The sequence below is a fragment of the Melanostigma gelatinosum genome (assembly GCF_949748355.1).
Source record: "Melanostigma gelatinosum genome assembly, chromosome: 13".
In the NCBI taxonomy this organism is placed as follows: Eukaryota; Metazoa; Chordata; class Actinopteri; order Perciformes; family Zoarcidae; genus Melanostigma; species Melanostigma gelatinosum.
Genome location: NC_136646.1, coordinates 25,346,959 through 25,372,864, shown reverse-complemented (window position 1 = coordinate 25,372,864; position 25,906 = coordinate 25,346,959). Strand labels below are relative to the sequence as shown.

General features: G+C 43.8%; 1 protein-coding gene across 1 annotated transcript; it reads right to left on the bottom strand.

Annotated features, from left to right (window-relative positions):
• Nucleotides 1–938: 938 nt before the first annotated feature.
• On the bottom strand, nt 939–24,167 carry doc2a (double C2-like domains, alpha; the record flags this gene model as incomplete). The annotated part of the gene is made up of 10 exons (XM_079282345.1): nt 939–1,075; nt 1,395–1,491; nt 2,066–2,147; nt 4,893–5,119; nt 11,109–11,168; nt 11,313–11,439; nt 14,436–14,545; nt 15,051–15,125; nt 18,136–18,215; nt 23,843–24,167. The coding sequence occupies 10 exons, from the start codon at nt 24,165–24,167 to the stop codon at nt 939–941; spliced, it is 1,320 nt and encodes a 439-aa protein (XP_079138471.1).
• Nucleotides 24,168–25,906: the final 1,739 nt, after the last annotated feature.

Here is a 25,906-nt window from a genome sequence, read left to right as displayed (position 1 = left end):
AACAATGACTTTAACACGACAAAAACACGGGAATAATAACATATAAATGAATGGCCTGAATTAAACTTAAGTTCATTTAAGCTAAACTACGCCCAGACACCGTGACTCTTACTATGAGATGCTTCGTGGCAAGGTTGTAGAGTGTTTGTCGATGAATGGTTTTCCCTCCTCCAGGAGGAAAAGAAAAGCGTGAGGCTGCTGTGGTTTCAGCTGCTGGTTCGGCCCGGCTCGCTGCAGAGAGGAGGGCCTGTGGTTTCCAACGTCGGCTGAGACACGTGTCGGTTCGTATCTCTCGGTAATGGTCGGTGAAGGAAGATTGTTTGGTCTTCCTAGTACCGTGGCGTGTACACGAAGGGGGGGGAGCGGCGCGTGGAAGAACGGATGCTTTCCGCGGGCCAAGGCCTTAACTCAGAATAGACGTGGTTCTTTTTCGTCCAGCGAAAGAACACGTGCGTGCTGAGATGAGTGGGGGTTGAGGTCGATCGGGTCCTCTGGTGATTCTTCTTGAGACCGGACGGGAGTCCAGAGCGAAGAGAGCGATTTTGGCTGCGTTGCCGCTTATAAGCGTGTCTCTGCGCACAGCGGGAGACGGCTTGTCGGCCAATGAAAGGTCCACCTCCGCGGTGGACCGAAGGTGGAGGTGTGGTCATCTCCAGGGGGCAAGGATCAGACCCCAGGTCATTTGTGAGGAGGGGAGGCCCATGTGAGGGACTCAACCAGCCAGGAGGTGGCGCCAGAACCCCAACAATATGAAAGTCTGGAGCCGATGATGAAGCGTCTTCTGGAGGATGACTCACCGATCGCTGATGAAGGAACACCACCACGCCGCTCCTCCACCCGTCATGGCGGCTATGAAACGCTCACATTAACTGCCGATCTTTGTGGTGCAGAAGAGGCTCTGTGAGCCACGTGACCCCCTGGAGGCTGAAGGCCGGGGGTTAGTCGTGGCCGATGGTTCGTGGAAGCTCATTGGTCAGGATGTGCCACCGCTCCACCCGGGTGCCTTTGTTCTTCAGGCACTCCGTCCAGTGACGGAGGCCGTCGCCCTGCGAGTGACAGCTCAGACAGACGCCGCCTGGAAAGGAGGAAGTGTCTGCAGTTACTCTCAACGTCTCAACTCCACTTCTCATGTCACGCGTGCACTTTCCACCAGTTTCTAGTCACATGATCGCTGTAATCTTTACCTTTTTTATTAGACATCAAATGTGTAATTATAAAAAAATAGAGAAACCAATCAGTAAAACAGCAAACTAACTTTAATGATTGAGATTCGTGTTTTACAGCTGAACCGGACAATGATGTGTGTTTATCTCCTCAAACTCCAGCTTTATATTCTGGACTTCATCGTTTTATTCCGTGTGCAAAGTGAAGCTCGTGCCCCGTCGGCGTCTCACCGATGAAGTCGTTGGAGCGTCCCAGGTCGTAGTCCCACACCGTCACCTCCAGAGTCTTGTTGGCGAGCTCCTGCAGAGAGATCTCATAGAAGAACTCCTGCAGAGACCAAACACGAGCGGAGACGCGTCAGAAAACACTTCATGTGCGTGAAGCGTGAAGAAACAAGCTGCCGCCATTGTGCGGTGACGACGTCTCTTCTTCCTCCGAGTCACGAGACTTCAAACATCAGTCACATATTTCACTGGTCATTTTCAGACAGTTGTTCATACATTTGTATCGTAACGTTTTTCATGTATTTTACTTTTTCACATTTTATACATTATATACAAGTAAAATATGTGAAAAATATCAAAGTTTTTAATTTGAATTAACATCTACATTTTTTTGAAAGATGTAGAAAAAAAGTGAAAAAATATCTTCAAATATTTTTTGATTAATATGTGAACTTCTTTTGTTAAACGTATTACTGTTCTTAAATCTTTACGACAGTGACCTCTGAAGTACCCGCGCAGCAACGTGAGGGAGGCAGAACGCATCCTTAAGGAATCACATCACTCGTCTCCTTCTAGGTAATGAAACATCGCGCTGCTTCATCTTCAGGAGCGTTGAGCTGAAAACACTCAGATTCAGTTCAAGAGAAGATAAACTTCAAATCATGAGCAGTTCTCACCTCGTTGAATTCAGGGTTGAGGGTCTTTTTCATCACCGGTGTTTTGTGCTTGGATTTCTTCTGTATGTCGGGCTTCAGATATCTGATGGTAGGATAAGAGAAGGAGGAGAAGAAGAAGAGAGGAGGAGGAGGAGGAGAACAGAAAATAATAAGAAGGAGGAGAGAGCGAGAAGAGAATTAGAAGCAGCACATACGTTTGTTGTATTTTTTAGAACAGGAGAAACAAGTAACTTGAGAAGCAGTATTTTAACTTTTTTATTGTTCTTGTCACGGGAGTTCAACATCAGGACCCAATAGCAAGACCACCGGAGACAGAATCTGGTACAACAGATTTGATTTGACCAATAATAAAGACCGTGTGGAGCCCGTGGTGCGACACCGGAGAGCAGATCGACGGTGTGACTCCCGTGATCACAACGGGGGACACGGGGGATTCCTGGACCGGAGGACACCGGAGGACACCGGAGGACACCGGAGGACACCGGAGGACACCGGAGGCAGAAGACGATACGGGGTTGAAGCGGATGAAAGACGGTACGAACTCACAGCCCAGACTGCAGGACCAGGATCAACATAGTGCCAGCGGAACGATTAGGGATCAGAGTCTGGTGCGTCAGCCTGCGGGAGGTGATCGGCTGGAGTGTCCGCAGCTGTGCACCAATCAGGGGCGTGGCAATGGGGGGCGTGGTCATTGGGGGCGTGGCCATGGGCAGCGTCTGGAGGACCAATCAGGGGCGTGGCCATGGGCGGCAGAGGACAAACACAGAGCACATGGCACACAATAAGAAACAGGAGAATGACAGATGAGATATATAATGAGATATATAATGTTAGAAAATAGATATTAAAAATCTCCCTGAAAGTGTATCAATAAATAACTCCTAAAACCCTTAAAAGCAAAAGATTACCATAACTTCCAAACACATTCAACTTATTGAATGTGTCACACAAGGATGCTCTCAAACTAATGTTAAACACATCAAAAGCCCAGTTCAACCTCATGATACGTCCATAGACATCAGTGTTCACTATATACATGTATACATGTGTATATATATATATATATATATATATATATATATATATATATATATATATATACATACATACATGTATGTATAACATCGAACAAACAGTTCAGAAATTCGTGTTTGGTCGATTATTTCTCTGTTGCAACGATGCTTCTTGGCAATAAATGTGATACCGTTGGAAAGCCTGTTTATTTACCTTTTAAAGGAAGATGCAGTTGTGGGATGAGCACAGCGGAGTATGTGGGTGACCCTTCCTCTGCCTCCTTCGAGGGTTGAAGGGATGTCCATTCTGTCACGGTCCTCCACAGGCCGGACGGGTTCCCATAAACTGTTGGTACCAGCCGGGGAGACGGCACTCCACACTGTGGTCTGCCGAGTCATTCTGGGCCACATCATTCTGTCACGGGGCATGAGGACTCACGCGCAGACCAGATGCAGTGAGATAACGGGTTTGAATGAAATATGAACACACAAACAGGGAATCCAGAGACGAGGCAGACGTGGGGAACCGGGAGCAGGACGAGACAAACAGGCGGGTAGAACACAGACACGACCTGCAGTCAGCGACTGAGAGGAGTTTAAATAGAACAGGTGAGGAGAGTCGTGCTGATGAGGGAGCGCTTGGTTAGTGATCAGGGGCGGCTGAAGGGAGGTAGACTGGTGCTGAGGGAGTGACTGACAGGTCGAGGGAGGAGCTACAGAGAGAGAACACAGAAGGCAAAGCCTGATCGTGACCATCTCGATCTCTCTGCATCGAGATGGCCTCCAATGAAGACGAGCCTCGTTGTTCCAGTGATGGAGACGCCGCACACATCACGCTGCCTCCACCAGGTGTTCCTCCATCGGTGCAGCCATCAGCAGCCTCCTCCGTCTCCTCCACTCTTAAAATGAATCATTGTAAATATGATGTGTTTTGCGTGAAACAGCAGCTTGATGTCTATCTACAGAGCGATTCATGAGAGGAGACAGCGGTGATGCCGTGTGTTTCATCAAAACTGTGTTTGAGGCTCCGGAGCAAACAGGATCATTCTCATGCTGCAGTCTGATGACATCCTGTAAATCATCATGAATGAAGCGGTTATTGATGATAAATCAAACTGAGTCACTTTGACAGAGCATCATCTTTCATCAGACACTAAAGCTGCTTCAATGAAAGCCAGACTATAACGGGATGCAGGTCATCGTGAAGCAGACAGATCGGACCTTCAGAGGAAGAAGCAGCCGCTTCTTAAAGCGATGCATTGGCTGACGTGAGCACAGACTCTGCTGATGCTGCAGTCATGTATGAAACACAACTCTGTGGGCTTCTTGTTCTGGCTGCGTTTGTATTCAGACTGTGTGCGACGCATAAAAGTCTCCTCTTCCAAGAGAGAGAAGCCCTCCACCCTCCTCTTCCTCCCTCCTCTTCCTCCCTCCTCTTCCTCCCTCCCTCCTCTTCCTCAGCCATCACTGGACAGCCTCCACCAGTAGAGCAGAGTGGAGGACGGAAGCTGCTTTAATGAATACATGTTCAACATTGGTGTGATTATATTAATACTGGACTGGGTTTATGAAGGCAGTAGAATAGACCACGAATATGAGTTATGAGTTTACATTGTTGTCTTTCTGATCCTTCACACTTCTTTTTGTTTGTACTTTGCAGCGATCTGCACGTGGAGTAGAAACACGATGTTCCAGTGTGGACACGCTGTCCTGCACTGACTCTCAAACACTTTGAGGCACATTTGTGATTTGTGATATTTGGCTTCATGGATAAAGTTGACGTGTAAAACCTGTAGCGACACTCCAGTTCTTACATTTTGACGTAGGGGTCGGAGAACCCGTTGACGTCCATGGCTGCCAGGTGAGCGCAGCGCTTCACGCCCACACAGAGACCTCCACTCCGACGTCCCCCTCCTCCTCCTCCTCTTCCTCCTCTTCCTCCTCCTCCGTCTGTTTCCTCCAAACTGAGCGGAGGCAGAAACTGCAGGGAGAGAAGAAGACGACCTCTCTCCTCCAGACTGTGCAGCTGCTCGTTCTCCCACTGTGGACAAAGTCAGATTATTCAGATCAGAGTAGTTAGATTACATGATTCAGATTAGAGTAGTTAGATTAGATTATTCAGATTAGAGTAGAGTAGTTAGATTACATTATTCAGATTAGAGTAGTTAGATTACATTATTCAGATCAGATCAGAGTAGTTAGATTACATTATTCAGATTAGAGTAGTTAGATTACATTATTCAGATCAGATCAGAGTAGTTAGATTACATTATTCAGATCAGATTACATTATTCAGATTACAGTAGTTCGATTACATTATTCAGATTAGAGTAGTTAGATTACATCTTCAGATTAGATTAGTTAGATTACATTATTCAGATTAGAGTAGAGTAGTTAGATTACATTATTCAGATTAGAGTAGAGTAGTTAGATTACATTATTCACATTAGAGTAGTTAGATTACATTATTCACATTAGAGTAGTTAGATTACATTATTCAGATTAGAGTAGAGTAGTTAGATTACATTATTCAGATTAGTGTAGAGTAGTTAGATTACATTATTCAGATTAGAGTAGAGTAGTTAGATTACATTATTCACATTAGAGTAGAGTAGTTAGATTACATTATTCAGAATAGAGTAGAGTAGTTAGATTACATTATTCAGATTAGAGTAGTTAGATTACATTATTCAGAATAGAGTAGAGTAGTTAGATTACATTATTCAGATTAGAGTAGTTAGATTACATTATTCAGAATAGAGTAGAGTAGTTAGATTACATTATTCAGATTAGAGTAGTTAGATTACATTATTCAGATTAGAGTAGTTAGATTACATTATTCAGAATAGAGTAGAGTAGTTAGATTACATTATTCAGATTAGAGTAGTTAGATTACATTATTCAGATTAGAGTAGTTAGATTACATTATTCAGAATAGAGTAGAGTAGTTAGATTACATTATTCAGAATAGAGTAGAGTAGTTAGATTACATTATTCACATTAGAGTAGTTAGATTACATTATTCTGATCAGATTACATTATTCTGATCAGATTACATTATTCAGATTACAGTAGTTCGATTACATTATTCAGATTAGATTACATTATTCAGATTAGAGTAGTTAGATTACATCTTCAGATTAGATTAGTTAGATTACATTATTCAGATTAGAGTAGAGTAGTTAGATTACATTATTCACATTAGAGTAGTTAGATTACATTATTCACATTAGAGTAGTTAGATTACATTATTCAGATTAGAGTAGAGTAGTTAGATTACATTATTCAGATTAGAGTAGAGTAGTTAGATTACATTATTCACATTAGAGTAGTTAGATTACATTATTCACATTAGAGTAGTTAGATTACATTATTCAGATTAGAGTAGAGTAGTTAGATTACATTATTCAGATTAGAGTAGAGTAGTTAGATTACATTATTCAGATTAGAGTAGAGTAGTTAGATTACATTATTCAGATTAGAGTAGAGTAGTTAGATTACATTATTCACATTAGAGTAGAGTAGTTAGATTACATTATTCAGATTAGAGTAGAGTAGTTAGATTACATTATTCAGATTAGAGTAGAGTAGTTAGATTACATTATTCACATTAGAGTAGAGTAGTTAGATTACATTATTCAGATTAGAGTAGAGTAGTTAGATTACATTATTCACATTAGAGTAGTTAGATTACATTATTCACATTAGAGTAGTTAGATTACATTATTCAGATTAGAGTAGAGTAGTTAGATTACATTATTCAGATTAGAGTAGAGTAGTTAGATTACATTATTCAGAATAGAGTAGAGTAGTTAGATTACATTATTCAGATTAGAGTAGTTAGATTACATTATTCAGATTAGAGTAGTTAGATTACATTATTCAGAATAGAGTAGAGTAGTTAGATTACATTATTCAGATTAGAGTAGTTAGATTACATTATTCAGATTAGAGTAGTTAGATTACATTATTCAGAATAGAGTAGAGTAGTTTGATTACATTATTCAGAATAGAGTAGAGTAGTTAGATTACATTATTCACATTAGAGTAGTTAGATTACATTATTCAGATTAGAGTAGTTAGATTACATTATTCACATTAGAGTAGTTAGATTACATTATTCAGATTAGAGTAGTTAGATTACATTATTCAGATTAGAGTAGTTAGATTACATTATTCAGATTAGAGTAGAGTAGTTAGATTACATTATTCACATTAGAGTAGACATTTTCCAAACGGAACAACACCTGCAGAAAACAAGATGTTAAACTAAAACGCAAGAGAAAGAATCAAATGGATTTGTCTTCAACATCTGCTGTTCTAGATTCTTTGGGCCGATTATTAAAACCTCTTCAACACGAGCCCTATTTTTAGGCCTCTGCTCGAAAATTGCATACCCACACTAAAGAGAGTGTATTTCTGCAACTACAAGGTCTATTTTAATATTTTTTTGATTGTATAATACAGGTAACACTTGTGAGATGTGCTGATATCTGTAAAACTGTGTATATGTTACTGGTTAATAACAAATACACATATGGCACAGCTCAAATTGAAAAGGTTTTCAGGTTCGCCTGAAAAAAAGCACTTGTGTCTAAAATATTACTTGAAATTAAGCCTAAAAATGTCAATGGCATAGCCACAGTCATAGCACAACCGGTTTTACAGTCTCTGAAACTGATTTGACTTTGATTGAGTGAAGCAGGCCAGCATAAACCAAGCAAAGGCATGCTAAATTATCATTTTTGGAAGCATTTGGTTGCATTGCTGTATTCACATTTTATATAGTATATAACGAAATATTAACTATATATTCACTTGTCTTATCACTAAGAGTGTTCAATAATCCTAATAAAGCAGTTTGACACCATTTGGAATAATTTTGAGCAGTTATATGTGTCAATCAAAAATATATGAATCATAATTTGTGTCTGTGTGACTGTAAAATGGACTGTGAAATGGGCTGTACCTGCTCAATTTTCACAAAAAACACATTTTTCGATGTGGGATAGTCCAACGGGAGCCATGCGGGGGTGTTTGACAATCTCCTTGTCTGTTTACTGACTAGAAATCGGAAAATGCTGGGCGAACCCCCCTTCCCAACATGGATTGGTCCAGCTCACAGTTTTGCCTGCCATTTCCTCATTCAGTGTGCCAGCGGATTGATACCACTCACAGACACACAGCACAACATGGGGCACACAGCTGTGCCAAAATCTCCTGGAATAGAGCCGTTTTTCGTCCATAAAATCATCAAAACGTAAGTTTTTTTACCCAATATTTTTTTGTTGTGACCTGTGGCTGATATTGGTATGAACCCCCATAACTTTTGAACGGTTTGAAAGAGAGTCATTTCGAAAACGATACGCGAAGCGGGGTCGAAGCACGACCCTCTGGATGTGCTCATCCGCCAAAATCGCTCCGTGCTTTCTCATAAGAGACCAAAACAAAGAGTATAGTACTGCAGTTTTTTGCCCATAAAAACGTGGTTTTGTGGTAAAACTTGTAGTATTCTTCTAGATATGATCTTAGTTCGTGTATAATTGTGTTTTGCAGTGTGTAAAATGGCTCCCGTGGTTGTTTCGCCCAGAATCTTTGTTCCACAGGTATTTTTTATTTATTTGTCTTTATTCGTGTCGCAAAAGTGAATTGTACACAAGTACACCACACCTTCAGCTGCTAATAATTATTTACAAAACCAGATCTTTAAAGAATGTTCGTCCCACACAAAGGAGCCCGAGGAGAAGGAATAAAGGAGGAGACCACCATTTCAATCTGAACGGTTTCAAACGATGGAGGAACAGAAGCTGAAGTGAACCGCAGGTTTTGGTGCTTTATGCTGTAAAACATGAATCACCTCAAATGTCTGTTTGGCTCCGACTTTAAACTTCATCACAAAGCGTCGAGATGACAAACTGTCGTCTCAGGAGATTGAGAGCAAATATTGCTAATAGTTTAGTTTAGCTTGACGCTAACGGTAGCCGCAGCCACGAGCCTTTGGCTGTTAGCAGAAGCTGTTAGCAACATTCATAATTCTCTTTATACGACTTCTTCGGGTTCGTTGCTGAGTCGGAAGCTGTTGCCAAAGCTGGAAAGTAAACTTTTCCTGCAGGATATTTATTTCATCATCTTTTATTAAACCTAACTAAGTATTTTATGATCTTTACCTAAACATAACTCAGTTGTTTCCTGTGAAGACAGAACTTTATTTTGAAAAGACTGTATTCACGATACACTGATGCTGAAACTCACGGGAGGATTCCTTTTCTAACCATCGTGCAGAGAAACATGGAAAAGTTCTAAACGTTCTTTCATGTCATCGAGTGCCGTCCAGAGAACATAATAATACAGAAATATATGAATATAAATCTATATCCAGGAAGACACCGACAGCAGAATCAGCTCATCAGTCGTGTGAGTTAAATACTCACTTTGTGAGAAGGTTTTATATCTGCACTCAGCTTCATCTGAGATATATATATATATATATATATATATATATACATACATATACTACATATACATACATATACTAATGATAAAGTCCTCAGATCCACCCACACATACACAACACAGCCTCCAGCCATCAATTACTGAGCATATAGTGTGACATGACTAGGCCTGCAGCATGAAGCCTGATGAATATTTAATTACTAAATTAAATAATTCAATTTACCTTCAACACTGACACCTTTTCAACAACCACAGCTGGAGGTCTTCTCAGTGCTGAGGCTGCATTCAGTAACAAAGTCACCATCGGACAAGAACAGAAGAAACACGACGTCGTTCCTTCGCTGTAGACGATGGACGACAGTGAAGTCTCTTCAGGACTTGGTTTTGCCGCTAATGCTCCATCTTAATAATCTCATTCAGGTTTATCGTGCCACTTCACGGGACTTGTTCCTCTGGTTCCTCATGTCGCTCCTCGCCTGCTTCAGCGTCTCGTATCTCTGGAGGCTTTGAGAGCTCCACAAGTCTTTTTGAAGTGAAGTCGCGAAGGTTTGAAAGAAGCTCGGCTGCGTGACGCGACTTCAGATTCATGAACCGAACTGAGAAGAGTTTCTGTTCAGGACAGAATAATCTTCTCTTCCAGCTCCACCGGATCCACTGGACTCCTGAGGGTTTACGCTTCATGTCCAGTCTCACTCACTGCTCGTCTCTCATTCGTCCTCATGTCGCTCTCACATCGATGACCTCTGACCTCTGGCTGTTTCTTTGGCATAGCTCCAGATGTGTGCAGATGTTTCCTCTGGTCTACCGTCTGTAGGTGTGCTGGGAAGATGCTTCTGTTCTTTTGTCTCCGTTTCAATCTATTTTTATTCTTCAATGGTTCAGATTTTCTCATATTTCTTGAGTAAAGAATAACCCATGAAACACATTCAAACATCACATCCTGTTTCACTCAGCTGAAGTTAAATGTTTTTATTATATTTTTGAAGATAAACTTGGAGAAATTCTATATTTCTGTTAAAACGTTTCTCAAAACATATAGTTTTATAAGCGTTAGGGTTCCAACATGTCTTATCATTGTTTTTATATTATTCAATTACTTTTCGGATTTTATGATTTAATTCTGGTTTAACCACAAAAGAACTAAGTTAACAGTCACATCTGAGGCTCTCCTGTTACGAAAAGTCAGAAATCCACCGTGAATAAAGATTCATTGAATAAGATTCCTCGAAGAGTATCACACATTGAAATAGACACTAATAAAATTCCGTGAACAATAATTAAATTACTCAAACTTCTCACTGAAAGGATTATTTTATGTTTTTTAACATTTTTCTCTGAAGGATTCACTCTCCTCTTTACCTCAATAATACGTTTGAACTCTCCCAGTAGGAAAGATTAGTTCTCAGTACAGCTGTGGAAACGGTCGTCAGAGTTTTAATAAAAAGACACGATTCAGTTTCTAATGAATTCAGAAGTCAATCCAGAGAGGAGTCAAGAGACGGAAACCTGTTGATGTTCATATAACCTCAGGACCTTTGGTCTGGTGTCTCCTCGTCACAGCAGACCGAGACTCTTACCTCTCTTAAGTAGCACGATATTCCTCGAAGCGCTTCGCCCATAGCGGTCGGAGAGGGAAGCTGAAAAAACAAATAAAATGAGTGTAAAAGTACTAAAACCACACTGTGAAAATACTCCAAGTAAAAGCCCTGCATTCAAAACCGTAACCAAGTAAAAGTATGTATCAATTAAATGTACTTAAAGGATTGACTAATCACATGTACCGGGGGCGGGTGCTCCAGGCAGGTGTGGAAATGTTTCGTCTGGTCGGGTTTCACTCGTTTCAGAGGAACTCGAGACTCTCCAATCAACTCATTATGAGTCAACTTGTCCTCGTCACACACTGTCAACCTGCAGGGGACAGGAAACAGGAGAGGAGAGTGGAAAAGGAAACAGGAGAGGAAACAGGAGGAGAGAGGAAACGGAAACAGGAGGAGAGAGGAAAAGGAAACAGGAGGAGAGAGGAAAAGGAAACAGGAGGAGAGAGGAAAAGGAGACAGGAGAGGAAACAGGAAACAGGAGGAGAGAGGAAAAGGAAACAGGAGAGGAAAAGGAAACAGGAGGAGAGAGAGGAGACAGGAGGGGAGAGAGGAAATAGGAGCACACACTCTCACTCACTATCACACACACACTATCACACACCGACTCACTATCACGCACATACACACTATCACACACTATCACACTCACTCACTGTCACGCACACACACTCACTCACTATCACGCACACATACTCACAATCACGCACACACACACACTCACTATCACTCACACTATCACACACACTAAATATCACACACACACTCACTATCACGCACACTCACTATCACACACACACTCACTATCATGCACACTCACTATCACACACACACTCACTATCACACTATCACACACTATCACTATCACACACTCACTATCACGCACACACACACACTCACTATCACACACACACTCACTATCACACACACACTCACTATCACGCACACTCACTATCACACACACACTCACTATCACACTATCACACACTATCACTATCACACACTCACTATCACGCACACACACACACTCACTATCACACACTATCACACACACTCACTATCACGCACACACACACACTCACTATCACGCACACATACTATCACACACACACACTCACTATCACACACTATCACACACACACTATCACACACACTCACTATCACGCACACTCACTATCACACACACACTCACTATCACGCACACACACACACACTCACTATCACACACACACTCACTATCACGCACACACACACTCACTATCACACACACACTCACTATCACGCACACTCACTATCACGCACACTCACTATCACACACACACTCACTATCACGCACACACACACACACTCACTATCACACACACACTCACTATCACGCACACACACACTATCACTCACTATCACGCACACTATCACATACTATGACACACACACACACTCACTATCACACACACTCACTATCACGCACACACACACACTCACTATCATGCACACACACACTATCACATACTATCACTCACACTCACTATCACGCACACACACACTATCACACACTATCACTCACTATCACGCACACACACACTATCACTCACTATCACACACTATCACACACACTCACTATCACGCACACACACACACTATCACACACTATCACTTACACTCACTATCACGCACACACACACTATCACTCACTATCACTCACTATCACACACTATCACACACACACTATCACACACTATCACACACACACTATCACACACTATCACACACACTCACTATCACGCACACACGCTCACTATCACACACTATCACACACACACACTATCACATACTATCACACACACACACTCACTATCACACACTTATCACACACACTCACTATCACACACACTATCACACACACTCACTATCACACACTTATCACACACACTCACTATCACACACTTATCACACACACTCACTATCACACTCACTATCACACACACTCACTATCACACACTTATCACACACACTCACTATCACACACACACACACTATCACATACTATCACACACACACACTCACTATCACACTCACTATCACACACACTCACTATCACTCACACACTATCACATACTATCACACACACACTCACTATCACACACTAACTATCACACACACACTATCACATACTATCACACACACACACTCACTATCACACTCACTATCACACACACTCACTATCACTCACACACTATCACATACTATCACACACACACTCACTATCACACACTAACTATCACACACACACTATCACACACTATCACTCACACTCACTATCACGCACACACACACTATCACTCACTATCACACACTATCACACACACTCACTATCACGCACACACACACTATCACACACTATCACTTACACTCACTATCACGCACACACACACTATCACACACTATCACACACACACACTATCACATACTATCACACACACACACTCACTATCACACTCACTATCACTCACATACTATCACATACTATCACACACACACACCATCAAATGGCAATAAGACTATTAGACAGTAGTCTACAGATTCAAAGTGTTTTTAGATTTTTTTAAACAAAAATCAAACATAAATCAGACAATCATATTCAATTCTATTCTTAGTGGTTATTTATTGTTATTATTAAATTATTTAAACAACTATTAATAATTATTAAGTCAACGATGCCTTGATTACATATACATCAGTCATTGTGTGGAATTATTGAGAAAAACATTTGTATAGCACCTTAAAAAATGTGCCATTTGAGGTACAAATTCAGTTCAGAGGTTTTATTTTGTAAAATATCTTCATTGACTGTCAGTCAGGTGTTATTCATTTCCTGCAACCCTCAAACCAAAGAATAAAGACACTCACGAGATGCAGCATGTGAATGTGAATATAATATAATATAATTAATGTGAATATAATTCATTTAATCTCATTTCCATTTTGCAACATGTATACTTTGTTGGCATCTTATTCTGAACCGGTTGTTCGTCTGAAGAAACGTCAGTCAAGGCGAAAAATCAAAAGCGTTCTATGGCAACTGGACCGGGTCATATCGGAGACGATGTTTTTGACAAGTTCATTAAATGATCATTATTATTGGAGGACATTATGGGGTGTTTGTTGCCTCTCTCGTGATGTCAGGGCAACATGATATTTCTTAGGGGTAGTTTTGCCCTTTGCCCTCGTGTGTTTCCGACGCTGACACACACACACACACACACACACACACACACACACACACACACACACACACACACACACACACACCTGAGCGTCTTCCTGTGCAGGTCTTCTTCTGTGATCCCGATGTAAGTCAGCGTCTCGTTCCAAACCGGATTCAGAGAGTTACGGATCGTCTTCGTCTTCAGCTTGTTGGCCTGAAGGACACACAGAGACACAGACACACAGAGACACAGACACACAGAGACAGACACACAGAGAGACAGACACACAGAGACACAGACACACAGAGAGACAGACACACAGAGAGACAGTTAGTACAGAGACACAGACAGACAGACAGAGAGACAACAAGAGTCATAATCTTAATGTGATCATCCTGGTTAAATACATAAACATTAACATTTCTTTCTCTTTACTTTTTAATTATTTCCACCAGACAGACATCTTCTCATATTTGAGAATTTGATTTTTCTGGTTTAATGCACAAAAAAATAATAAATCAAAACCAACATTGTTGCTGAGGAGTTTAGTTTACAGAGAACAACACTTTTGATTTAAAGGGTTAGAATTCTAGAAGTGAATAAATATTCTGTGGTTATGAAGTTGGTAATATGAGTGAAAGTAAAAAGATCATTTGAACATTTGAGGGCAGTATTTATGAAGACTTCTTCAGGTCAGTCTGACGAGGTGGTGTCTCACCTTACAGGCTCCGGGCAGCAGGTGGAGTTTGACGTACGGGTCGGACAAACCGTTGAAGTCCATCGACTTCAGCCCCTGCAGACATAGAACAGGATGACCGGTTGGTCCTTATATGGTCACTCTGTGTGTGACCGGTTGGTCCTTATATGGTCACTCTGTGTGACCAGTTGGTCCTTATATGGTCACTCTGTGTGACCAGTTGGTCCTTATATGGTCACTCTGTGTGTGACCGGTTGGTCCTTATATGGTCACTCTGTGTGACCAGTTGGTCCTTATATGGTCACTCTGTGTGACCGGTTGGTCCTTATATGGTCACTCTGTGTGTGACCAGTTGGTCCTTATATGGTCACTCTGTGTGACCAGTTGGTCCTTATATGGTCACTCTGTGTGTGACCGGTTGGTCCTTATATGGTCACTCTGTGTGACCAGTTGGTCCTAATATGGTCACTCTGTGTGTGACCAGTTGGTCCTTATATGGTCACTCTGTGTGACCAGTTGGTCCTTATATGGTCACTCTGTGTGTGACCGGTTGGTCCTTATATGGTCACTCTGTGTGACCAGTTGGTCCTTATATGGTCACTCTGTGTGACCGGTTGGTCCTTATATGGTCACTCTGTGTGTGACCGGTTGGTCCTTATATGGTCACTCTCTGTGTGACCGGTTGGTCCTTATATGGTCACTCTGTGTGTGACCGGTTGGTCCTTATATGGTCACTCTGTGTGACCGGTTGGTCCTTATATGGTCACTCTGTGTGTGACCGGTTGGTCCTAATATGGTCACTCTGTGTGTGACCGGTTGGTCCTTATATGGTCACTCTGTGTGTGACCGGTTGGTCCTAATATGGTCACTCTGTGTGTGACCGGTTGGTCCTTATATGGTCACTCCGTGTGTGACCGGTTGGTCCTAATATGGTCACTCTGTGTGTGACCGGTTGGTCCTAATATGGTCACTCTGTGTGTGACCGGTTGGTCCTTATATGGTCACTCTGTGTGTGACCGGTTGGTCCTAATATGGTCACTCTGTGTGTGACCGGTTGGTCCTTATATGGTCACTCTGTGTGTGACCAGTTGGTCCTTATATGGTCACTCTGTGTGTGACCAGTTGGTCCTTATATGGTCACTCTGTGTGTGACCGGTTGGTCCTTATATGGTCACTCTGTGTGTGACCGGTTGGTCCTATGGTCACTCTGTGTGTGACCGGTTGGTCCTAATATGGTCACTCTGTGTGTGACCGGTTGGTCCTAATATGGTCACTCTGTGTGTAATTCTACTCCTGTTAAGCACTTTGTGACTAATGTCTGTGAAAAGCGCTTCATGAATACATTTGACTGACTTATGATGAGACACTTAACAGGTGGTTCTAATTATTCTCTCCTCCAGACTCATCAATGTGATCAGTAACACCTGAACTCAAAGGAGATCACAAGATCACGCTTCTCTCTGTGCTCTTGTTTTTCTCTTCAGAATAAAAGTCCTGCTCCTCTACGAACAGAACCATGAGGACTAGAAGTAGAACTAGAACACGTCTTTAGTGCAGAACAACAGGTATGATGACATCAGTCATTAAGAAGAAAGAAAAAGTTTGATCATTTACTGAAATACAAAAATGATCAAGCAATACCATCTTTAAATCAAACATGTTTCTAACATGGGCGTGACTAACATGTGGGCGTGGCTAACAGGTGCACTGAATAATCGGATGAGGTGGGCGTGGCTAACATGTGTGCGGGACTAACAGGTGCATTGAATAATCTGATGAGGTGGGCGTGGCCAACATGTGGGCGTGACTAACAGGTGCATTGAATGATCTGATGAGGTGGGCGTGGCTAACATGTGGGCGTGACTAACAGGTGCATTGGATGATCTGATGAGGTGGGCGTGTCTAACTGGTGGGCGTGACTAACAGGTGCACTGAATAATCTGAGGTGGGTGTGACTAACAGGTGGGCGTGACTAACAGGTGCATTGAATAATCTGAAGAGGTGGGTGTGACTAACAGGTGGGCGTGACTAACAGGTGGGCGTGACTAACAGGTGCATTGAATAATCTGATGAGGTGGGCGTGGCTAACAGGTGGGCGTGACTAACGGGTGCACTGAATAATCTGATGAGGTGGGTGTGACTAACAGGTGGGCGTGACTAACAGGTGCATTGAATAATCTGAAGAGGTGGGTGTGACTAACAGGTGGGCGTGACTAACAGGTGCATTGAATAATCGGATGAGGTGGGCGTGGCTAACAGGTGGGCGTGACTAACGGGTGCACTGAATAATCTGATGAGGTGGGTGTGACTAACAGGTGGGCGTGACTAACAGGTGCACTGAATAATCTGATGAGGTGGGTGTGACTAACAGGTGGGCGTGACTAACAGGTGCATTGAATAATCTGATGAGGTGGGCGTGGCTAACAGGTGGGCGTGACTAACAGGTGCACTGAATAAACTGATGAGGTGGGCGTGGCTAACATGTGGGCGTGACTAACAGGTGCACTGAATGATCTGATGAGGTGGGCGTGGCTAACAGGTGGGCGTGACTAACAGGTGAACTGAATAATCTGATGAGGTGGGCGTGACTAACAGGTGCACTGAATGATCTGATGAGGTGGGCGTGACTAACAGGTGGGCGTGACTAACAGGTGAACTGAATAATCTGATGAGGTGGGCGTGACAAACCGGTGGGCGTGACTAACAGGTGGGCGTGACTAACAGGTGCACTGAATGATCTGATGAGGTGAGTGAGCGATAGAGAAAACAACGTAACGGTGGCAGAGCTGTGACAGATACATCATCATCAGTTGTTCGCTGACAAATAATCTGAATCTCTAACTAAAGTTATAAAAGTAATGCAGTGAGGAGAACATTATTTATTCCTGATGAATCTCAGTGTAAACAGATGATTATTGATGACATCACGATGAATCAGAAGCTGACTGACTTAAACTAGAACAGACGGAAGATTTAAACACACGCCCGAAGGATCAAACACCCGATTAGAATCCGGTGACCTCATCAACATCGTGACAGATTAATCCCAAATTCATTTCGACAGCGTTGACATTTTGGCATTCCACGGTTTGGAGAGCGGCCTTACCTTCGCCCGGAGCACAGTGCAGTGCAGCTCACTGGAGCTCCGCTCGTATCTCAGCTCAAACTCCAGCGTTCCCAGAGCAGCTGGGGGGGGGGGGGGGGGGGTACACAGGAGAAACACCTGATTTACAACCATCGCTTCAGTAGCATCAGAAAAAGAAAAACAATGACATTGTTGAAAATCCTCAGCATGCATGCAGAGGATTGAAAATCCAATTTAGGGGAGCAGCAGCTGTCACATGAAGCTGAACACAACACATCACATGTCAACACGGAAAATCCTCTGAGAAGGAGAGGACACACATTCATCAGGGCGTCTTACAGTTCGTACCGCGTAGAAAGGTACAATACACACACACACGCTCGCTCTCACACTCACACACTCACTCACTCACTCACTCACTCACACGCTAGCTCGCTCGCTCTCACTCACTCACTCACTCACTCACACACTCACTCACTCACTCACACTCACTCACTCACTCACTCACACACACACACGCTCGCTCTCACACACACTCGCTCACTCACTCACTCACTCACACGCTTGCTCACACACTCACTCACTCACTCACACACTCACTCACTCACTCACTCACTCACTCACTCACTCACTCACTCACACACTCACTCACACACACACGCTCGCTCTCACACACACTCACTCACTCACTCACTCACTCACTCACTCACTCACTCACACACTCACACACTCACTCACTCACTCACACACTCACTCACACACTCACTCACTCACTCACTCACACACTCACACACTCACTCACTCACACACTCACACACTCACTCACACACTCACACACTCACACACTCACTCACTCACTCACTCACTCACTCACTCACTCACACGCTCACTCACACGCTCACTCACTCACTCACTCACTCACTCACACACTCACTCACACGCTCACTCACTCACTCACACACTCACTCACACGCTCACTCACTCACTCACTCGCACGCACGCACGCTCGCTCTCACACACACACACTCACTCACTCACTCACTCACTCACACACTCACTCACTCACTCACTCACTCACTCACTCACACACTCACTCACACACTCACTCACTCACACACTCACACACTCACTCACTCACTCACACACTCACTCACACACTCACACACTCACTCACACACTCACTCACTCACTCACTCACACACTCACTCACACACTCACTCACTCACTCACACACTCACACACTCACTCACTCACTCACTCACACACTCACACACTCACTCACTCACTCACTCACTCACACACTCACTCACTCACTCACACACTCACTCACACACTCACTCACTCACTCACTCACACACTCACTCACTCACTCACTCACTCACTCACACACTCACACACTCACACACTCACTCACACACTCACACACTCACTCACTCACTCACTCACTCACACACTCACTCACTCACTCACACACTCACTCACACACACACTCACTCACTCACTCACACACTCACTCACACTCACTCACTCACTCACACACTCACACACTCACACACTCACTCACTCACTCACTCACACACTCACTCACTCACTCACTCACTCACTCACACACTCACTCACTCACACACTCACTCACTCACACACTCACTCACTCACTCACTCACACACTCACTCACTCACTCACTCACTCACTCACACACTCACTCACTCACTCACACACTCACACACTCACTCACTCACACACTCACTCACTCACACACTCACACACTCACTCACTCACTCACTCACTCACACACTCACTCACTCACTCACACACTCACTCACTCACTCACACACTCACTCGCACACACGCTCACTCGCTCACTCACTCACTCACTCACTCACACACTCACACACTCACTCACACACTCACTCACTCACTCACTCACTCACTCACTCACACTCACTCGCTCACACGCTCACACACTCACTCGCTCCCTCACTCACTCCCTCACACACTCGCTCGCTCGCTCGCTCACTCACTCACTCACTCACTCTCACACACACACACCAAACACAACCTGGTGTTCTTCCAGAGCAGTTATATAAGACGATACTAACAGAATATGATTCACGGGGATTCGAACAAACATCTATTTTAGGCATCAGCTCTCATAAATACCAACAAACCACTGCTTACAAAACATATTGTATTTTCTGGCTAAACTGTAAGCTGCTGTGTGTTAGTCAACCTGGACTGTTTCCAAATCCTCTTCAGCTTCTGGAACTTCTGAAGTGACTGTTTCCATTTCATGTTACTGAGGCTGCTCAGTACCTCAAAAAGAGACGACTACAAAGAGACACTCAGGGACAAAGACACACAAACAATTACAAAGAAACACAAAGACACACAAACACAAAGACACAAACAATTACAAAGACACAAACAATTACAAAGACAAGCAAAACAACTATTGAGAAACGCAAGAAGACTACAGTGACGTGCAAAACCACAAGAAAGACCACCGACCGCAAAGACCCTCAAAACAAGTAGAAAGAGACATAAACAAGTAGAAAGAGACATAAACAAGTAGAAAGAGACGGCCCCTAAGGGATGCACAACAAGATGCAGAACTAAATGACAGAGATGCAAAAATGACCACAATAAGACAAATAAATGACAACAGAGAGACACAGTAACTACCGAGAGACGTTTAATGATCCGAAAGACATGCGACCACAAAGAGACACAAGATGACTACAGAGAGACAAATAACAACCACAAAGAGACACAAGATGACTACAGAGAGACAAATAACAACCACAAAGAGACACAAGATGACTACAGAGAGACAAATAACAACCACAAAGAGACAAATAACAACCACAAAGAGACACAAGATGACTACAGAGAGACAAATAACAACCACAAAGAAATGTAAAAAAAGGACGTAAAATAACTGCAGAGACAGAACAACCTCAGACAGAGGACCACGGCTGGGTGGAGAACCTCAGAGAGAGGACCACGGCTGGGTGGAGAACCTCAGAGAGAGGACCACGGCTGGGTGGAGAACCTCAGAGAGAGGACCACGGCTGGGTGGAGAACCTCAGAGAGAGGACCACGGCTGGGTGGAGAACCTCAGAGAGGACCACGGCTGGGTGGAGAACCTCAGAGAGAGGACCAGGGCTGGGTGGAGAACCTCAGAGAGAGGACCACGGCTGGGTGGAGAACCTCAGAGAGAGGACCACGGCTGGGTGGAGAACCTCAGAGAGAGGACCACGGCTGGGTGGAGAACCTCAGAGAGAGGACCACGGCTGGGTGGAGAACCTCAGAGAGAGGACCACGGCTGGGTGGAGAACCTCAGAGGTATTTCTTCTCCATAAGGGACTGACATTAAGTGTATATCAGTGTCACAGCTGCCGTCTGAGAGACACTTCACATCTCTGAAAGCCTGGTCGTCCATCAGCAGCAGCTTCAGTCTGCAGAGAATCTGACATGAACGACTTGAAACCTACAAACATGATCGGATGGAAGTAAATGAGCACGATGCATTTACTCGAGTGCCTTATCTGTTTGAGTTTTGAGGGACTTGTCCTTGTACTCACTAACGTGCAGAGATAAGAGATACATCTCAGAGCTTCAGTATGAAACACTTCTCTCTGCTTCCTCAACACAAAATGGAATTAAAAAGCTGTGGGTGCACTTTACACTCGCATTTCTTTTCTCCAGCTGTGAATGCTTGCGGTTGTGGTTCCACCCACCTCCACTGACTTCCAGCACCCCGGTGCAGAGACAAACACGCAGCAACAAACGCAGCGCTTCAGCGTGCTGAAGACGTCGCCGCACAGTGGATGCTCTGCAGAGAGGAGATCTGAGCCGTTGAAGGAAATCTCAAACAAAAGGCCTCGAGCTCCAATGAAAACGTGTTCGTTTAACACAACAAAAGAAGCAGAATAACCACATGGGGACGCAGAATGTCTCCACAAAGACACCAAACGACCACAATGTAACATATAATGACTACCAAGAGACAGGAAATCACCACTAAGAGACGAAAGATTACCACAAAGATTCAGAAACGACCACAAAGAGACTAAAAATAACCAAAGAGACAGAAACCGCCACAAAGGGACTCAACACGTGTTCGTCATTGTGTTGTCTCTTTCCGTCTGGCGCTCTCGCTCTTCTATTCGGGGGGGGGGGGGGGGGGGCAGGCTGTCACACTGTGATGAATCTCATTTTATTAGAAAACAAATACAATCCTCAGCCAGTGACTGCGTAACACATTCATGTTGAAATAGAAACCCACAATTATTCTGAGTGGATCTGAAGGCAGCAGCTGTGAGAGCAGTCGTTCATCACAGTGTTCTCACTTTACCTCTGAGGCTGATCTCCTCTCACAAAGCTCATATTTCATTCATTCAGCGAGATGATGCTGGAAAACCTGAAAGCCAATTCCAACACAATGATGTGTCTCCAAAGATCCTGTTTCATGAGCAGCCTGCTGCCCCATGAACTCTGTACACGTCTGTGATCCAGTCCAGATGTGGGAGCATAATGTGTTGCATTGCTGATGTTATTTTGACTTAAATACATGAATTATTCATAAGTTGTATCTCTGAACTGAACTCGGGGGTAAACGTGCTCAGATGAACTGGACTCTGGTGTTTTTGTTTATTGATCAGACTGCAGCATCTTTACATCCGCTCAGTCCTGATCGGGTTCTGATCAGACCAATGGACCGACCGACCGCACTGTCGGTGTCGTTGTTATTTGATACGATTCTAAAGAGAATCAACATGCGTGACCGTGAGTCGTCACATCCAATGTGCCTCCGGTACAGCAGCAGAGCCAGCTTTAGTCCAACAGGCTTATTAAGTGCTGATCGGATCTTCAGACGACCGTAATGAGCTCCGCTCAGCTGAGTTCATGAGACAATGACCTCACTTCCCACTTCATGTATTACCGCAGTAAACGGCCAGAAGCTGAGATGTTGACTGCTGAGAAAAAAGATGTCGACAGCCAAAAAAGCAGAGATGATGAAGGCTGAAAATCGAGAGGATAGGCCAAAAACAAAAGATGGTGACTGCTGAAAATCCAGATGACGGAACAAAAACCAAGATGGTGACGGCGAAACAAACGATGGCGACCGCCAAAAATCAAGATGATGCTACCTACTGCATTATGGGTGGTAACCATGGACTGTATATAAGAACTAGGCATTATCAACATGATGTCCCCCATTGGTTTGTAAGACTGCTGTTTTGGAGCCTCAACTTTGGAATTTTGGGAATTTTGGCTGTCGCCATCTTGTTTTCTTGCTGTCGCCATTTTGGGTTTTGGATGTCACCAGCTTTGATTTTTGCTGTTGTGATTGGGTTCTTTTGGTCGTTGCCATGCTAGCGTTTGGCTGTTTACTTCGGTATTAAATGAAGTGAGAAGTAAGGTCATCGATTTATAAAGAAATGACTTCTTTCTGCATCCACTGATGGACATTAGAGAGGATGCAGCTTGAAGGCATTGTAGCATTGGCTTCACTTGCCGCCTGGTGGAAACGTGCATAAATTTTCATTTGCAGATTTTGAGGAAATTTGATTAAAATTTGTGCTACATTTAGATGGAAACACTAACCACTTTACCTGAAGTCTAGATGCAACATGCTGAGTCATGCAAAAAGCGTCTACAGGTGTGTAGCGGTGCACAGTAACACACACACACACACACACACATGCCGACAGCGAGGCTCACTGCAGTCGTCACTGTCGGAGCTGTTGATCTCCACCGACGTGTCCACGCTGCTGGTCAGAGACAAAGACCCGCCGCCGCCACCGCCGGGCTGGCCGTGAGCCAGCAGAGGAGACAAGAGGTGAGTCCCGCCCATCCCGGGAGCCACGAAGCCGGAGCTCAGGGCCAGTGGGGAGGAGGCCGGGTTCGGGGACGCGGGGGAGGTGGGGGACCGGCGGGGGAAGTAGGCGGAGATCTGTCGGATGGGTCTGATGGGGCCGGGGCAAACGTCAATGGCCATGTGTTCCTGGATGGAGATGCTGAGCTTCTTTCCTCTCCGCACCGTCATAGAGTCTGAAAGTGTTGACAAGAAGAAGAGAAAGATAAACCATCACTACGACACTGTAACATCTCCTCCTCTCTGCTGGGAGTCATTAGTATGGACCGACCCGGCCGCTCGATGGCCGAGGTTAAAGGAAACACCGACGGCCATTTTCCACACGGACACGCTTCATCCTCTAGCTCAGGTAACTGACAGCAGGTGTGTAACGAGGAGCATGAGAGGAAATAAAGGCTGAACATGTTGGGGATGACTTTGAAAAAGAGAGAGAAAATACTGAGGGAAGTAAAATAAACCCACCAGGCAGTTTCACTACCGCAGCCGTTAAAAGATCCAGAATGTGGATAGAAGAGAAAAGATACAGGAGTCACAAACACAATCACCCAACAAGGTGTCCATATCTCAGCCACCAGGTCTCTGGAAGACATCGTATGTCCAACTTTATTTTGCTGTAGTTTGTCTCATTCATTAGAAGCTCAGTGATGCGTTGGGGGGGGGGGGGCGTTATCCTGCTGCAGCAAACTGAAGAGAGACGTGTGATCTATCTTGTTGGCTATTTATGGTTTAAATTCCATTCAAATATTGAATATCGGTGCTGTAATTTGTAGATAATGTGTGTGATCCATGTAATAATCAACCGGCCACAAGAACCCACACGTTTCCTCCAGCAGACCGATGTTCCTTCCTCGTGTGAAACAAGAAGTCAACGTTCATTTATTCGTCTCGTAATTTGCGTTCTTCAGTCACTTCTGTCGTTATTTTAACCCAAACAATGATATTTCACGATCTTTTATTCAGTCACATCTCCACTGAATGAATCCTTTACGAGAGAACATTTAACATTCTGCATCTAAAGTCACACTGAAGTGAAAATAAATATTACCAACAAAATGTACTTGAAGTATAAGCAGTAAATTGTAAAATGAGAGGTTTTCTAAAGGGAGTCTGCTGCTCTGAAACATCACACTTTAGTCCACAGGGGGCGCCAGAATCAACACATAATGAAAATTCCTCGTAGTAGCTTTAAGCATATTTTGATGCTGATACTTTTCTACTTTTACTACATTTTGAAGCAGGACTTTTCCTCTACCGGGTATTTCTACACTGTGGTATCAGCACGTGACTGAGTGAGTCAGTTCAGACGTGTTTCTCTCCTGAACTCCTGCAGCCTCCATCGTGTTGAACACATCAAACATTGTGAGTTGAGCTGCTGACTCCGCTCTGCAGGGAGGCTGAGTCTCATCTCTGGAATAACACAAGTGAGCCCAGCGAGTGGGTTGACCCACTGTGAACTCCATTCTGAGTGTTGGATGTCCAAAGCTACAGATGAGCTGGTTTCTTTCTCTTTATTGAATCCGGAGATGCATGATTTCATTATTCTACAGTTCGGAGGACTTGTTGCTTTCATATGCTCTCCAGTAAAACTTTGTGTTTATGTTCCAGTATTCCACCTTATTAAGGAGGAAATGTGCTGCATCCCGCTGGATTCTTGCCCTCCGAGGCATCTGATGTGCTGCAGTGAGCAGAAGAAGACGAAGAGCTGATTCATGCAGTCCTGTGGTTGAAACTATGAACTGAATGACTTCTCTCTGCGGCTCTGAGGCGCTGTAATCGACCCACGCTGGTGTTTGTCATGAAACAGCGTCGCAGGCGTTTTGTCGACAGTCGCTAATGAAACAAAATAGAACAAATCCGGTTTGAGCAACGGACCGAAACTAATGATTCTAATGATTCATGATTCTGAGACA